This window comes from Gaeumannomyces tritici, assembly GCF_000145635.1.
Source record: "Gaeumannomyces tritici R3-111a-1 unplaced genomic scaffold supercont2.1, whole genome shotgun sequence".
In the NCBI taxonomy this organism is placed as follows: Eukaryota; Fungi; Ascomycota; class Sordariomycetes; order Magnaporthales; family Magnaporthaceae; genus Gaeumannomyces; species Gaeumannomyces tritici.
In genome coordinates, this window is record NW_008804545.1 from 4283875 (window position 1) to 4300403 (window position 16529).

At 57.3% G+C, this 16529-nt stretch overlaps 4 protein-coding genes across 4 annotated transcripts; 2 read left to right on the forward strand and 2 right to left on the reverse strand.

The window, feature by feature from the left end:
- Window positions 1–356: 356 nt before the first annotated feature.
- GGTG_01339 (hypothetical protein) lies at window positions 357–7259 on the reverse strand. Its single transcript, XM_009219101.1, has 8 exons — window positions 6173–7259; window positions 5792–6104; window positions 5523–5675; window positions 5397–5438; window positions 5126–5308; window positions 5030–5054; window positions 4316–4948; window positions 357–4224 (listed from the first exon to the last, which is right to left on the reverse strand). The coding sequence occupies exons 1-8, from the start codon at window positions 6542–6544 to the stop codon at window positions 630–632; spliced, it is 5316 nt and encodes a 1771-aa protein (XP_009217365.1). The 5' UTR covers window positions 6545–7259; the 3' UTR covers window positions 357–629.
- Window positions 7260–7390: 131 nt separating this feature from the next.
- GGTG_01340 (methyltransferase) lies at window positions 7391–9362 on the forward strand. The gene is made up of 5 exons (XM_009219102.1): window positions 7391–7489; window positions 7565–7642; window positions 7725–8132; window positions 8233–8318; window positions 8433–9362. Exons 3-5 carry the CDS (start codon window positions 7762–7764, stop codon window positions 8864–8866), a joined length of 891 nt encoding a protein of 296 aa, XP_009217366.1. The 5' UTR covers window positions 7391–7489; window positions 7565–7642; window positions 7725–7761; the 3' UTR covers window positions 8867–9362.
- GGTG_01341 (U6 snRNA-associated Sm-like protein LSm6) lies at window positions 9320–9747 on the reverse strand (the record flags this gene model as incomplete). The annotated part of the gene is made up of 3 exons (XM_009219103.1): window positions 9320–9345; window positions 9426–9539; window positions 9636–9747. The coding sequence occupies 3 exons, from the start codon at window positions 9745–9747 to the stop codon at window positions 9320–9322; spliced, it is 252 nt and encodes an 83-aa protein (XP_009217367.1).
- A 997-nt stretch (window positions 9748–10744) lies between these two features.
- On the forward strand, window positions 10745–16411 carry GGTG_01342 (RecQ helicase MUSN). The gene is made up of 2 exons (XM_009219104.1): window positions 10745–14977; window positions 15081–16411. The coding sequence occupies exons 1-2, from the start codon at window positions 10964–10966 to the stop codon at window positions 16329–16331; spliced, it is 5265 nt and encodes a 1754-aa protein (XP_009217368.1). The 5' UTR covers window positions 10745–10963; the 3' UTR covers window positions 16332–16411.
- The last annotated feature ends 118 nt before the right edge of the window (window positions 16412–16529 follow it).

A 16529-nucleotide genomic window follows, 5' to 3' on the forward strand; every position in this document is an offset into this window, starting at 1 on the left:
TTTTGAAATTGCAATGTTTATAAGTGGGGTTTAAAAGTTCCGCGGTATTTTTGTCCTCCCACTGTACATGTTGCGGCATGTTTTAGGCTCGGTATGAGCTTAAACGACAGGGCTCCAGAGATGCAGCGAAAACTACCAGGGGCAGTTTGTTGGCCGTTGTTGATTAGTGAACCTGAAATCTGAGTTGCCTCGGTACATACATGTGGACCCCGGCTTCTCAAGATTCCATCCCAGAGCCGCGCGAGCCCATCCAATGACAATACAGGGCAGGCGGATAGGTACCTAGGTAGGTAGGTAACCATGTCGCTGCAGAGAACCTGGCATCATGAGGGTTTGCTCAAGGGGCAACCCCAACACACGAGCCTTGGTAAAATTTGGGTCATGAAGAATACTCTGATGAAGATACCCGAGGCAGCATGTCTGCCTCCTTGAAGGATTATGCGATGTGCCAGATTTCGTAATGATCGTTTCGATGAGTCTCTTCACTTGCAGCGGAAGGAACTATGGCATTTGACTTTTTTTTTCTTTTTTTTTTTGGAGGGGAGCCTTTGAGGGCGTACTCAAATATCGACAGATGAAGCGTGATCTGGCTGCTGTGAGCCAAGTTCAGCATGAACAGGGGTGGAAATTCATATCAGGGGAAGGCCACGACGTGCCTCCTTGTTCTGCTTCACCTCCCCGCGACCCATGATCATCTCGAGGACCTCTTCACGCGCTTTAGCGAGAACTTCCCGCGCCTCCTCCGTGCGCGCCGCAGCCCTTACATGCTCGTCTACCCTGGTAGCGGCGCTCCCCTCCATCAACAACACGCGGAGCGCTTCGGCCCCTTCCCTCACATTGGATGCCGCGGCCGCGAGGACTTTCCGCGTGATGAGCTTGTCAACGTCCTCGTCGGCGCACCGGTTGAGCAGCACCCTGAGCATCTCGGGCGCCGCCCCGGTGTTGGCCGCCGCGCGCTCGAACATCGAGCTGCTAATCTCCGGGCGGCGCTTCTCGGCAAGCTTGTGCTGCTGGACGAGCTCGTGGTAGTCCTCGCGCTTGCCGGCGTCGCCCAGGATCTCCCAGGCGTTCTGGACGGCGCTGAAGCGCTTGATGGCCTCGGCCCTTTCAGCCTCAGGCACCTTATCCGGGTGGCATTTGAGCACCTGCTCCCGGTACCGCTTCCTGATGACGTCCAGCTTGGCGTTATTGGGGAGGTCCAAGACCTTGTACGGATCCGGCGGTAGGGTTCCCAGCTTGTCGGCGAGGCTGGGGGCGGGCGTGGGGGTTCCGCCGCTCCTTCCGTGGCGGCCGAGCTGGGAGGAGGAGCAAGCGAGCACGAATATGAGCATCTCGATGCCGTGCCTGTTGGACGCGGCCGCAAGGGCGAGGTCCGCGTCGAGGGTGCCGCCCGTTCCCAGCTGCACCGTCGACCCTTCGAGCGCCCGCCGCAGCGTCCGGGTTCGTTTGCAACCGCCCGCGATGGCTGTCAGCAGTTGCGCCGGCCTTTCCCGCGGCGCTGTAGGCATTTCCATGAGGCACTCCAGCACGTCGTCCGAGTTGCCGGCTGCCGTCACGAGATCCTCCATCTTCACAGGAATGAACTTTCCAAAGATTATCTTGGCCACTCCTGGGTCTGGATTAGAAGCAGCAGCGCGCATGTTGAGCCCAGCAGAACGGCCAAACGGATCTGATTTCCGTTCTTGGATGTACTTCAAAAGACGGGCGGCGCCTCTGTGGATAACCTCTGTAGCAACTTCTGGATATCGGTGGAGCAGTGCGCCGATTCCACAGCCGGGCGCCTTCGAAATAAGTTCGAAAATCTCAGGACCGTACTGCCTATTCCTCGCTGCTGCAAGAAGTAGCTCTATGGGCGGGGGCGGGATGTTTTCGTGGGTAGCAGTAAACAGGAAGCCCATCACTGCAGGCCCATGGTGTTCCGCCATTGGCCATGTATCCTCGAACTCGATAACAGGGGCGAGCCAGTCACCCTCAAAACAGCTGGCCAGAAGCTTCATCGCCTCGGCCATCTGAGAGTCCCAGGAGCGTTCGGGACGAGTCAGCGGTGTGGGCGTCGTGGGATAACATGCGGCGAGAGGCTGGTCCAAACCGGAACCTCCGAAGGGCTGGCGAAGCGCCAAAAGCAGCTCCTCCTTGTCCAGCTTGTATCGATCGCTAAGGCGCCCCCGACACAATTTGCGCATCTCTTCCAGAAACGGCAAATTCAGCACGCCCAAAGCTGTTTGAAATACAGGAGCGGTCGGTTTCCCCACTCGTATGCGTGACATCCTCGCAATGTAGTGCAGCAATTCGCCACCACAAGCTCGGTTCCCAGCCATCAGGACCAGCATTGGTTCCGTGATATTAATTTCGTGACGAGGCTTGGGCAGCAACTTGAGGAGGTCTGTGCTGACCGCCGGGTTGGACAAAGCCGATGCCAGGATACTTTCGGTCGTCTCAACCACCTCGTCACCTGCTAGGAGCACCTCGACGAGGCCCAGAGCGTGCCGTGGATGCGCGACCGCAAGCTCCAGCATCTGGCTCGAGACCACCAGGTCGCTGACGTCGAGTAGACGGTCGGTTAAGTCCACATTGCCAGCCTTGATCGCGGCCACGACGACCTGATCCGTCACCAGTCGCTTGCCTTGACCCTCGGGGACCAGTCGATCCCATATCCCCATGCGCGTCGAGAGCGTTCTCGTGTCGCTAGAGCACCTGGCCGCAGCGATGAGAATGGATTCGCCAAGTTCAGAGTCGGTCGTAACGATTTTGTTGAGAAGACCGACTGAGCAGTGCGCGTAGCTCACGGCAGCCTCGAGCAGAAGCTTGTTGTCGTACTGGATGCTCGGAAACAATCGAAACATCACATCGACCAACTCCTCGGCACAGAAAGGATTCTGCATTGCGGATCGGATTGCGGTAGGGACAATCTCGCTCGTGGGCATTGGCGTTCTGTACAGGTCAATCCATGTCTTGAGCTCCTGCTTCGTTGGTGGACTGGTCACATTCTCGAGCGCATGTTGTAGCGCATATTTCTGCTCACCGTCCCGCTCCCAAAATACCTGGGGGTATATACCAATCTTGACAAGGAGGTTGAGCAGGGGAATATGGGCAAACTTGGCGGCTAGGTGCAAGGCTGATGAACCGCTGTCGTTCACCACCTCTCTGTTGTTCCACCACGACGGCGGACGATCCCACTTCAGTCGGGGTTCGACGAGCTCGGGGAGGCCGTAAACTGCGGATACCAGTAGCCATGCACGGGAATGAGAGCACATGCATTGCTGCAGCTGCAGCTCAACTGTAGCGCCGTAGAACTCCATCGGCCTTTGCGACAACAACTTGTGCACGCCTTGCATCCAAGCCAAACCTCTGCCGTCGAGTAGCATGGAGGTATCAGTAAGCAATTGTTGATAATCGGCAACTTGCTTCCCGGCCGCCCGCGATGCGGCCAAGTGCGTCGCCCAGTAGATGTGGGCATATTCTTCAAAATCCTGGAGCACAAGGTCATCACCGCTGACTTTTTGTCGTCTGTTCGTCCTCAAGGGCTGCCGTCTTCCCCGGCTGACCGAGTAGCTAGGTGCAACGTCTCTGTCTCCGTCTCCGTCTCCGCTCCAGCTCCGGCTCCGGCTCCGGCTCCGGCTCCGGCCGCCGGCTCTGGACTGTCTTCTTCTGGATCGACTTCTCGATCTAGATCGGTTTCTCAACCTGCTGTCGGACGGCCCCTTGGTGTTTCTTCCTCGCCCACGGGCCCGCTGCGCCAGGGTCGAGAATTCAAGGAGATACGACACGCACGCCTTGGCCATGGCGGCGTTTGACTGAAGCAGATAGTCGGGGCGGCTCTCGAGGTACTGTTCCACGGATGGATGGAAAAAAACGAAAACGTCTTCGTCCCGGTCTTCGACAATCAGACCCCCGCTGCATTGGATAATGTCCTGGGCCGTAGTCTGGTACCCGGCGGCCCCGGTCGCACGGCCGTTGGCAACCGAAGGGCAAACTGCTTCGACAAGCGCATGCGTTGCCAGACGCTTTCGCGCGGAAAACAGCAAGTGCATAGCTTTCTGGGCGTTTCCGCTGCTCGGTAATCCCCCGGCACTGTCGCTTTGAAGACCGGAGCAGATCTTTTCGTATGACTGGAGGATGTCGCTCGGAAGCCGGTGCTGTTTGAGCTGGGTTTGCACGTCCCGCTCCCGTGTTAGGGCCGGATTGTTTCGAATCCTGTTGAGCGTAAGGATGGCCCATAGATACCTGGAGTTTTACATTTTCAGGCTTTATTGTCAATGTCTTGGATAACAGCCAAAATGAGCGTAGGGAAAAAGAGAAAGGGATGCACCCGCACATCTTGCCTGCGCCGCGTGTCACATAATCAATGACTGCCGATTTGGCCTTTGCTGTCAGGTCGTCGGGTTCAGATGGCAGGAAGTCCGCACTGCTCCAGTTGTGTACGATGTGTTCCACAAAATGTCGGATGTTGTTGGGTGCTTCATTATCCACGGAAATCTCGCGAGCTTGCAACATGGCGCGATTATCCGCGAAAACGCGCTCCACCCCGCTATTTCTTCCTTGCGTTGTGACCAATATCCTGACGAGACACTGGCTGGTCTTCCTCTGGGCCAGCTTAACCAGGTCTAAAAGCAGGCCCATTGGAGTCAGAGCATTTGCCGGACTTCCGTCTTTCGGTGATGCCATCTTATCCAGAGAATCAATGGCAAAGGTAACGACGCTGTAGTTATCCCTTGTAATTATGCTGTTCAACATATCGAGGCACTCTCTGCCGTCGGGCATCCTCCCAGCACCGTGGGCAAGTTTCAGGGCCATAGGGCTTGTCGACGGGTTTAGCTGGACGAGCTGGCGCAGCATGTCCCGAGCACACTCGTCGGCCGTGCGAGGTAGATTGCCGCAATAGAAGAAAACCACAGGCGCGGACGGCTGCGGGCGGAGGTCTGTCAGAAAGCCATCCACAATGAGTGACCTGGAGGACCTTGTTAGCTGCCGTATCAAGCTTCCTCAGGGTACACCCCTGCCCAGGCAGAGTGGAATGGAAGCTGATTACATTAGCGTCGATTTCCCGGAGCCGACTGTAACATCACGTTTAAGAGTCAGCATCCTCCTATACGAAAACATTGCAGAAGATAACAGAAGGACATACGGGACCCGTGAATCCATAGCGCAGAGGCCGTTGACGACACCATCCAATGGTGATATGCGTCGAGGTGGAGGATCCACATTGCGGCGTCGAACAGCCGGGAAAAGCTGAAGTTTGCATGGTCCCGGATGGAGGAAAAGTCGGATAGCCAATCTAGCAACTCTCGGTCCTGGCGATTTTGCAGTGCTGTCATAGGTTGTGTCAACTTATATGACTTTGGCGCCCCTGGTGCTTGAACTCGAAACTAGGGGTTGGACAGGGAGATAAAACTGACATGCGGAGATTCCATCAAGCAACTCAGCCATTTGCAGTTGGGCTAGCCTCTTGGTAAAGTAGTTAGTAGATGCCATTTCAAGGTATTCGTTGCTAGTCAACTGTCGTTGGAGTAGGAAGCACCGACTTTCGCGCCTAACCAGATTCACCCACAAGTCCACCTTCGTTCTCCCGGCCTCGATGTCCGAGACAGAAGCCAGGTAAGGTTCTTCAGTGTCCAAGATAGCCCGCTTGAGAGCGTCACCCTTTCGCTTCAGCTGCTTCTGGAGCTTATGGGCAGCTGCAAGGGAGGAAGTCAGCAGTTGAGCTGTTGGCAGGTTATGTACATCTTGGCGACAAGCAAAATTTATATCGCTGGCATGGAATGCATATCGTCTGGCCGGGAAGAAACCTTACCATTACGTAGAGATGTACCGGTCGTCTTATTTCCTGTTTTGCCAGTCGCTTCGTCGGACGGCCCGGGCTGCTCGCCATAGAATCCGATGACATCGCCAAGAAACTGCAGCGTCCGGGCGTAGACTGCGACGATGGAATCTTTCAGGTGGCCAATCAAGGTCTGGCTCGGGTCCCCAGGGTTTTGACCGGACGGAGGCGCGGCCCTGTTTCTGACGTAAAGCGCCACGAGCTCAGCGTAGTATGTGAGCACGTACGTGACAGTGGCGAGACCTGCTATGACGGCGTCCTTCTGCTTCTGGTAATTTACAAGGAACTACAAGGATTCAGAGAACATCAGAGCCTGCAGTAAATAGCCGCAAGCGACGCCAACAAGACACTCACCCCAAGGACGAGTTTGACAGCGGCCCAGGGGAGGGCGGCTTGCCCGCTAACGTCGAGAGCCACGCCATTGTCGATGGCGCTCTTGAAGGCGTCGATACGCGTCACAATACGCCCGAAGATCTCGGCGACGACGTACTCCTTGTTGCGAATGGTAAATCTGGTCCGGTCTTTGTCGTGCTGTGTCTGGAGACGCTTTGCGACCTGGAGCGTCTCCTGGACGAGCTCGAGCGTGAGCTCTTCGTCGTCGCCGGCGTCCTGGTTGTCACCAGCGCCGCCCGCGCCGCCGCCCTCGCGCAAGTTGGCCAGCGCGCGGCGCCAGAGCGCTCGATTAGCCTTGAGCGCTGCTTCTTGTGCCGTGGTATCTTCCGACATGATGAACAAACGGACCCAAGGCAGCTAGAGTGCAACGGATGATTGACGCAAAACACTGTTTGGATCCCCGAGAGCACGCTGGCTGGCTCGACACCGAGTCACAGTGAGGGGCAGCACAGCTTGAGAGCACAATAAAGGGAGTAGAAGAGGGAGGGACCCCCGCCGCTGCGCTGCTCCTCGCCGCCCGCTGTCGTCCAAGGAGCCTCAAGTCCAGAGGTACAAACAACGTTGGCACCAAGCCACCTGCAGGCTCCCTGCGGGTTGTGCCAATCATTTCTTTAAACGGCCTCCTCAGCTGAACTCTGCTGCACTGTCATCCGACTGGATCCGGAAAAATGCCGTAACCCGACTGTAATATGTCTAATAAGTCGCGGTTTCGAGAATGGCAGCTGCAGGTCCCCCGATGGATTCTGTACTCCGACGACGGCGGTCAGGGCGTCCTTTGACATGGCAATGACTTTTATGCTAGCGGTCTGCTGTTCGGCCTTGGGCGTCCGTTGTCGCCGGGCAAAGGTGCCCCTCGGCGATACTATTACGGCGCACCCATTGGGATTGAGTGCTTGAATAGAAGCTCGCAGGCTTGTGACCTCTCTCGTCTCTCGCCACGTTTTACTGCAAAGTGCTTGTGTGGCCTGCCGAGTCCCCTGCAACGCGGCCGTGAGGGTGGGGGGCAGGCCAACATACGTGAGGGTTGAGAAGATTCGGAGTGCGTCTGGAAGCACACCAATTACCAAAAACGCGGGTGGATGTATGGCCGATAGACCCATCTTGCCCCATTTACAGTGTCCTCGTCGGTGCGTGTGTGGGGCAACTCCCTCAAGAAAGGATGCCGGACAGGCCAAAACCCCTCACGACTTTTCATTCCGTGTGCGCATTTAAATTCCAAAGCTCTTGGTTTTTAGATACATCACTCTGTTGGTACAGGATACCGCTCTTAATAACTAGGTAGGTAATCACCCGTGACCACCCTGTGGCTCACCTCTGAGCACCCTGCACTGCCTGTAGCTCAGGTTACATCAGCGGCAGCTTAGGGTCGGCGCCCAATCCAGATTTGGGGGCAAATTGTTTTAGGGGGAGAATATTGAGTTAGGTATCTGGGTAGGTATCTACCAGCCTCATGTTATTGCTATTATTATTTATCACCTCTCACATTCACCCGTCGATCCAATTTCATATCTAGGTGGCCACGAGGCTGTGTTGCCTTCCCCCTCGATACCATGGCGTCCAGCACATCTTTCGAGATGCCCAAAGCGGCGTCCGAAGGCTTCAAGGACGGCAAGGCGTACGATGCCCACCGGCCATCATACCTGCCCGAAGCCGTACAGGCCCTTCTGGAGAAACTGAAGGTCGCGGGAAAACCAGGAGCAAGGATCATCGAGGTCGGCTCGGGCACGGGGAAGTTCACAGAGGTCCTCGCCCGGCGGCCGGAGAACTTCGAGATCGTGGCCATCGAGCCGCTGGACAGCATGCGCAAGCAGCTCGAGGACAAGAATCTTGACGGTGTCAAGGTGCTGGACGGACAAGCTACCCTGCTTCCGGTTGAGGGGGCGTGGGGGGACGCCTGTATCGTCGCACAGGCTTTCCACTGGTAGTAGCCCCCTTTGCATATCTGCAAACGTGCCCGTATAGGCACCCGTGCTTACCTGTCTTGCTCTGCATACTCCTTGCTGACCCTGGTTTCTGTCAAGGTTCGCGACTGACGAGGCCCTGGACGAAATGGCAAGAGTCCTGAAGCCAATGGCTGTCCTGGGGCTCGTTTGGAACATCGAGGACTGTGAGATCACCTGACTGATAATTCCTAGCCATCCAAAGTCCATTACAGAAGCTCTTGCCCCTTCCTAAGTGACAGGGCCGCCATCAATACATGTCACTGACCCTTGAACAACAGACAACAAGCCCATGTCGTGGCCGGCCAGCACGCAGTGGGAACAGAAGCTGAGCGACTTTGTCCACGCCCTTCCGGAGGACGGCCACCTCCGGTTTCGGCACTCCAAGTGGCAGGAAGTCTTTACGCGTCAGCTCTCAAACAACCCCATTCGGGCGCTAAGGGACGGCATGGCGGACCACCTGCCGCGCTTTAGCTTGCCGATTGGCGAGCAGCGGATACCTTTTACTGTTTGGCTCGAGAAGGACGCCATGTGGAAGCGTATCAACACACTCAGCCAGGTGGCTGTCCTCAAGGACGCCCAGAAGGACGAGGCCAGGCGCATATTCGACCAGGCCCTCGAAGGCCCCGACGTCGAGAGGAACGACAAGGGCGAGATCGCCCTTCACGACATCACGTACCTCGCCTGGACGGACAAGATCGGCGGCGGGTATTAGCTCGATTGGGAAAGCAGAGGCAAGAAGCGAGATGGGTTACCAATAAGGGGCTTATGGCGAAGAATACTTGACTCTACTTGTCACGCCGCGCCCCCTTTCTGCAGGGCGAGCGCCAAGCGCCACTCCCGCGGGCAGTCGCCCCTATAGAGGCAGGAACCTTCGGAAAACTCCCTGTTCGTTTTTCCATGGATTGTCGGAATGGATTTCCCCATAAAGGACTAGCATGGAAGACCCAAGATACTTATGACCTATAACCTTCATCATGAGCGCATCGGCGCCATCGCCAAAAGGAACAGATTCTTCATTGTGCATTTTCCCCCTCTACTATCCCTCAAAATCCAAGAGGTAGAGTGGCAGGCGATAAAGGATAAGAAAAGCAATGAATTGGGGTTTACGCAGATGGGTAAGACTAAAATTCTCGCCCTTGCTGCTAGAAGCGCAGCGCATGACAAGCTATGATGAGGCCGCAATATACATAACTGAGGGAGAAGGTCAGCAGATGGATCAGAGAGTTGTGCGTAAAGCCAGAGGCGCTCCAGGCCGAAGAGATGATGCCCACCGTTGTTGCCACGAACGAAGGCGTCGCCGTAGGACCGCTTCTTTTGACCGGCGACCCACTCCTCGGCCTTCTCCAAGGCAATGTTCATGTAGCCGTCCACTGATTGCAGCTCGCCTGCGAAGGGACCCGGCATCGTCAGCAGTGCCGGGGGCAGGAGCAAATTGCCGTTGCTCGGCATAGGCCAGAGCCGGACGGGGCTCCCAAACTCACCCTTGTAGATGACGCCCGAGTTCAGCTTGACGGTGACCATGTTGCCGATGATGTCGCTGAGGAAGCTTGTCGGGTCCTTGCCCTCGCCTTGGGTCATTGCTCCGTTCTCCATGCTGGGTGGCCGCGGAATGGGGAGAGAGGATGGCTTGCTGGTTGACGAGGCAGTGTCTCTTTGAGCGAAGGGGTTGTTGGTCTGACGATATCCGCGCTGGTGCTGTTCTGAGCTCTAAGCTTGAATGGAATGAGTGCATGTTTGCGCAAATGGCGGGGGCTCGCGACGGGTCTGATTCAGTGGGCAGCCCGGCGGTCCAATTAGAAATACTCCTGGTGGGGCTGGGGATTGTGCCTCACAGGCCATTTACGCAGCCCAAGATTTCTCTCCGTCCCAGCCCGTTCAAGGACCTCCCAGGACCTGAATTCATCAATCGGATTTGATCATTCAATGTCGCATCCAGCTGGCTCCAAAGAACTGGATATGTCCACAACAGCGATAGTGGCCGACTTGGGAATCCAACGAAGGCCTAAAGACGGGCAACGAAATGGAGAAAATATGGAAAATTATAAGCACGAGAAAGGAACACAAATCATACAGCCCTGAAGGTAGTTTTCAGTCGTTTTGGGAGCTCTGGAGCACGGATAAGCACGTAAGTTGAATGAAAGCTGCGTGTGATGTGATTGGAAGTGGTCACGACGATGGCGGTTTTTTTTTTGGCAATGAATGCTATGAAAGTGTTTCCGATCAGGCCAAAAATGGAGTTGGCCGTATCCCCCTTCTTGTTTGCCAGATAGAGATTGAAGTCGAAAGTCTAGGTACGTGGAGAGCGAAGTGGTGCTCAGGCAAAGGCAGGTAATATTGTCTGGTGAGGGTTCGGGAATTTAGAATTGACCTAACACGACACCAAGGTTTCTGACACGGTGCACAATCGTGAGTGTGGCTTTCAGAGGAAGGCTTCAAATGAGGCCATCCCATGTCCCAGATAGGCAATCACCAATCTTAGTCGCCAGTTCGCTGCAAGACGCCCGGGTGGGTCAACAGGTGCGTGCAGGCATGAAGGCGTTAAGGGTGGGGCACCTGACCACGCGCCCTCGACACGCTCTTCGTGGGCTCCAACGCGTGCCACTTTCGCCATCCTCAGCAGGAGGCATTCAAGACCCACCACCAGCGAATTGGCCGACATACCGACCGACGACGAAACCCTCGATTGCGTGCCACCACAGCAGACGGACGGGTTCATCGATGCCATCATCCCCAGGACCCTCCCCCGACTGTCTTTGACAGCCTCGATGCCGGCGTATCCGTCAGGGGACATTGGTTCCGGCACGGCTTCATGACGCGAAACAACCTCCGCGACCAGCTTTCTTGGTTACTCCGCGACATCTCCATCACCTTGCCCGCGGGGCCCTCGCTGCCTAGTGCCCCCGATAGCTTTGGCAGCCAGTCCGAGCCTAGCCAAGTCTCGACCACGAGGTCCCAGCCGCAGGCTTCTGCGGTCCCGGCCCTATCGCCCACCGACCCCACGCCCACCGCTCGGTCCACAGCCGTGCCAAGTGGCCCGCCCTCCGTCGCCGATGCCGTGCAGCCTCCCCGGAGACTAGACACGGTCGCCGCCGAAGGAGGGATGGCGAGACTGACATCCGCCGCAAAATCCAAGAAGCCATCGTTGATGGTGAAGGAGCAGCCGCTGCCAACCCCGGACTCGACCAGCAGCATCCCCCCACTCCAGAGGGCTTTTTCTCAGCTGGTCGATCGCAAAAATGCGCGCTCCGCAAAGAAAGAACCGCCAGCCACGCCGGCCCCGGCATCTACCGCCGCTGTTCGAAGTCCCGTCTTCACGTCCGACATCTATTCTGGTGTTGACTCGATCGACCTCACGTCCGATGATGCCCCCATCAAGTCCTCACCCCACCGGGACGTTCGGCTGTGGACCGAGGATTGTGCGTCTCGCCCCGAGCCCTTGCCCAGGAAGTCTGGCAAGAAGCGGAAGAGTGTGGAGATGAGTAAGGTCACACCTACACCCAAGAAAAAGCAGCCCGTCGTCGACGACGACGACGATGAGTTCCCCGATGTACACACCCTCACCGAGCTTGGCTCGACGCGGCCAAAACGGGGCTTGTCAAAAGGGCTTCCAAGCTCCCAGAACACGCCAATTAAGGCCCGCGTAGCAGCGGCCTCGTCGTATGCAACCTCAGTAATCGAGGAGCACACGGTGACTGAGACGGTCAGCAGAACAAAGACACGCGTGCGGCGTGCGGATAGCGTTGCTGCGCTCGCCGAGGGCTCTGCGGTACCGGCAACGGCTCCAATAGCGGCACCTTTGGGCAACGAAGCCTCACCTAGGCGCCCAAGCACCAGGGGGGCGGTGGAAGATACCAGCGTGGGGGAGCCGCGCAGCACCCCAGGGCCAAGTCGGAAGAAGAGCAGGAAACCAAGGGACAGTGCTGTCATTCAGGACTCCGAGGACGAATTTCTCACGCCCCAGACAGAACATATTTCCTTTTTCTCTTGCGTGTCCGGGTCTCAGTCTGACCGCGAGGGCGAGGAAAGCACGCAGCGCGCCAATGACTCCACTGGCCATGTCGCTGAGGGCCGGTCTCCACGGAGTGAAACTCCGTCGAGGAAGCGACAGAGAGAGATCTCGCCCGCGCCCCATGTGGATAATGCCGAGCCGGAAAAGCCTGTTGCACACAGCTCGGACTCGGACGGCAGCACCCTGATCATGGACCTGTTTCTCAGGAATCCTGGTGTCATAAGGAGAAAGCGTCAGGAAATCCAGACTGAGATGAAAAAGCTGTCTGCCGACTACATGCGGGCCCTCAGCGACAACTGGCCAAGGGACCGAAAAGAGCAGGTCAAGGAGAACCGGAAGCGGCTCTCAGAACAGCAGAAGACTCTCGATGCTCTCGGCGCCGAGTATGATGCGCACAAGGCCTTGAAAGAACGCAAGGACACCCTGGTCCAGAAGCTGGTCGAAAAGTTCGAGAATGGATTGGTGGCGTCCGAGGATGAGGATGCCGCCGACGAGATGAGCCACCAGATCCAGGAAAAGGAGCAAAACCTGCGGCATCTGCTTGTGGCAGCTGGCATGAACAATCTCGAACTGTTCGAGGACGCTGGCGAGGCGGCTGAGCCTAGTAGCGCGCCGCACCACGTCGTCTTTGGCACCCAGTCGCCCCCTCATTCGGTCGTTTCGCAGATGACAAGGCAAGCAAGCATGTCGACGTCGACCATTGCGGACAATGCGCCCCAGGTTATCCGTCAAACCCAGGTCCCAACGAAGGGGCCACCGGTTCTCAGCCGCATGGACAAGTACGGAGACAGCATCCTAGCCCCGCAGCCACCACCCTTTCCGCGAGAGGCAATGCCTCAAAACAGAGTGCCTGTCAGTCGGACGCCCGCAATACAGTCGGCGGCCACCGGAGCCGCGTTCTCTGACGGGCTACTCGACGACGATGACGACCATGGTGACATGATGGAGTTGTGTGACAATCCTCCTTTACCTCGGCGACCGCAACCCCAGCCCCCCAAGCCTCCCGTACGCGCTGCGGCTGGCTCGAGATCTGCGAGTCGTTGGGCCGGCGAAGAAGTCAACTACTTCAGCGACGACGAAGACAGCATGGTTCAGTTTGCGGAATCGCTTGAACGCGAATCTTCAAGCAGGCCTTCGCTATCGACCCAGGCCTCGCGGTCGGCGCTACTAGAAACGTCGGGCAACACCAGAATCGTGCCCAGGTCAAGGACGGAGCCACCAAGAAGGGACAAAAAGTCGGATTCCGCGCCCAAGCCGTCTATATCCCGCGATCTGATGAAACATGCATGGTCCAACGACGTGAGGAGAGCCCTCAAGGATCACTTTCGCATGTCTGGCTTTCGGCACAACCAACTCGAGGCCATCAACGCTACGCTTAGTGGGAAAGACGCATTCGTGCTGATGCCTACAGGCGGCGGCAAGTCGCTTTGCTACCAGCTGCCTGCTGTCATTGACACGGGCAATACGCGCGGAGTGACGATTGTCGTATCCCCACTACTAAGTCTGATGCAAGACCAGATCGACCACCTGAAGGTCCTGCACATCCTCGCGCGACAGTTCAGTGGCGATGTGGACAAGGCACAACGCGACATGATCTTGGATGCGCTCCGGAGCAGCAAGAATCCGGAGAACATGGTCAGACTCCTCTACGTGACGCCCGAGATGATTGGCAAGAGCCAGGCTTTCCTGAATGCTCTGGACAAGGTGTATAGCAACGACAAGCTGGCCAGAATCGTCATCGATGAGGCACACTGCGTCAGCCAGTGGGGGCACGACTTCCGGCCCGACTACAAGACGCTCGGCGAGGTCCGGCGAAGATATCCCAAGGTGCCCGTCATGGCACTAACGGCGACGGCAACCCCTCACGTCATTGTCGACATCAAGCTCAACCTCAGCATTCCCCAATGCGAAATCTTTTCTCAAAGCTTCAACCGCCCGAACCTCTTCTATGACATCCGCACCAAGGGAAAGAACATCGTGCAGACCATCGCCGATCTGATCCAGTCGGACCATGAGGGCGAGACGGGCATCGTGTACACGCTCTCGCGCAAGTCGGCAGAGACGATTGCCAAGAAGCTCCGGGACCAGTCTGGAATCTCGGCCCACCACTACCATGCCAAGATGGAGACGGAGGAGAAGACGGATGTGCAGAGGAAGTGGCAGAGTGGACAGATCAAAGTGGTCGTAGCCACCATTGCCTTCGGGATGGGCATCGATAAACCAGATGTCCGCTTCGTCGTCCACCACACTCTCCCCAAGAGTCTCGAGGGTTACTACCAAGAGACAGGTCGAGCCGGCCGAGACGGCGGCCAGTCGCATTGTTACCTCTATTTCGGCTACGGGGACATCACCAGCCTCCGCAAGATGATCAACGACGGCGAAGGCAACCAGGAGCAAAGGGACCGCCAGAGCCAGATGCTCAACCGCGTTATTGACTTCTGCGAGGACAAAAGAGAGTGCCGCCGGCAGAGTATCCTCCGGTACTTTGGCGAGAAGTTCGACCCCGCGAGCTGCAACAAAACATGTGACAACTGTCGCAACGGTGGCCACTTTGAGCTTGTTGACCATACTGAGACGGCTGTTGCAGCCCTGCAGGTGATCCAGGCGCGAAGGCAGACAACGCCCAAACAGTGCGCCGATGTTCTGCTTGGAAGGAACAACCCCAAAGACCACGAGCGTCCAGAACAATATGGCGCCGCCAAACCCCTGAAGGAGCATGTTGTGCTCAACATCTTGTACCGACTAACCGCTGAAGAAGCATTGGAGGAGGTTAACAAACCCATAAAGGGGGGAATGGTTGCCACGTACTGCCACGTAAGTCGCGCTCTCCTAGGCAGGATCGGCTGTGGCGAGGACAAAAATGACGTGCCACGATGATCTCTATGCATGGTACCACGCTAACCTCCCCTCGCTATAGATTGGTCCCAGAGCGCACGAGTTCCTCAGCGGAGCCCGGAAGCTCGAATTGGTCACTAAGGTTGGCCGCGGCGCTGGAGACCAGGATGCCGATGGACTGCCCAAGAAGCGAACCAAGAAGAGCGCCACGGGCGAGCAGTCTAGGCTCCCGCCGTCCACAAATGTGTCTTCCCCGGTTCTAAACAGCAGGAAGAAAAACGGCGGCAGGGCACAGCTGCAAGTCGAGGATGACGAAGAGTCGGATGCGGCCCCAGCTGGATCGATCCACGCAAATGGATACGCAAAGGACGGCTTCGTAATATCATCAGAGGCCGACGATGACGACGAATACTTTGAGCCGATGCGCGCGCCCACCAAGGGGCGCCAGCGAACCCTTGACGAGATGCGCGGACCTGTCCAAGGCAGCAGGGGCGGCGAAGCCGAGATAGACGAGATCCATGGAGACTTTGTGGAGCAGTTTGTGCAAGATGCGAAGCTTGCCGAGGAGAGGATCCGCAACACCAACAGCCTACGCAAAGCGCTCTTCACAGAGCAGCAGCTGCGTATAATGGCCACGACGTGGACAACAACACTGAGCAAGATGTACGAGATCAGCGGCATCAGTCAGGAGAACGTCAAGAAGTACGGCGGCCACCTCCTACCCATATTGCTCAAGTACTACAACTTCTATCGCAACGCCATGGGCACTAATGGCGCCGGGGCCGATGACGATGTTGTGGATCTCGTGAGCGATGGCGACGAAGACAGGCATGGCCATGGCGGCCCTGGCTGCCACCAACGAAAACAACCAGCGGCGGCGGCGCAGGCTCGTCGATCCACCGCAAAGGGAAAGAAACCAGCGCAAGAAAACTTCTTCTCGGACGAGGCGGAGGAGGACGACGACCAGGAGGACAGCTTTGAACAGTCTAGATACTTCGGCAGCGGCGGCGGCGGCCAAGGCGGGGCCGAGACGGCAGCGGAGCGCGAGGCTCGCGAGTGGAACGAGCGGTTCGACCAGGCCGGCGAGGCAGCGGGTGCACGGCCCAAGTCGCGCTCGCGCAACGGCGCGGGCTCCGGGACCGGCGGGAGGAGCTCGGGCGGCTGGAAGGGCGGCAAGAAGTCGTACGCGCGCCGCTCCTCGGGCGGCGGTGTCGCTAAGCGCAAGACGTTCGGCAAGAAGGCCGCGGCCGCCAGCAAGAGCGGCGCCGCCGGAAGCTCTGCTCGGGCCAAGGCTTCGGGCAGTGGTGGCGGCTTTGGTCTGATGCCGCTTTGAGCGGCATGGTTCTTGGGGACAGATGGGGCCGGGCCACTCGACTGGCGTTGGGATTTCAATGTTACGATCTGGAGGTGCCTTTTTTTTTTTTTTTTTTTGGGAGGGGCGAGGATGAACTAGTCGGCGGAACGAACGAGACAAATACACCAAGAGGAAAGGGGGAAAGACAAGGAAGCTTTCCCACAGACACGCTCGGGA

Coding starts and splice junctions, on each gene's coding strand:
- GGTG_01339 (XM_009219101.1), bottom strand. CDS start 6,544: ATGTCGGAAGATACCACGGCACAAGAAGCAGCGCTCAAGGCTAATCGA. Junction 5,439..5,522: donor GAATCTGGTTAGGCGCGAAA/GTCGGTGCTTCC, acceptor CCAAGAGGCTAG/CCCAACTGCAAATGGCTGAG. Junction 5,309..5,396: donor GCTTGATGGAATCTCCGCAT/GTCAGTTTTATC, acceptor AACCTATGACAG/CACTGCAAAATCGCCAGGAC.
- GGTG_01340 (XM_009219102.1), top strand. CDS start 7,762: ATGGCGTCCAGCACATCTTTCGAGATGCCCAAAGCGGCGTCCGAAGGC. Junction 8,133..8,232: donor GTCGCACAGGCTTTCCACTG/GTAGTAGCCCCC, acceptor GTTTCTGTCAAG/GTTCGCGACTGACGAGGCCC. Junction 8,319..8,432: donor CGTTTGGAACATCGAGGACT/GTGAGATCACCT, acceptor CTTGAACAACAG/ACAACAAGCCCATGTCGTGG.
- GGTG_01342 (XM_009219104.1), top strand. CDS start 10,964: ATGACGCGAAACAACCTCCGCGACCAGCTTTCTTGGTTACTCCGCGAC. Junction 14,978..15,080: donor TGGTTGCCACGTACTGCCAC/GTAAGTCGCGCT, acceptor CCCTCGCTATAG/ATTGGTCCCAGAGCGCACGA.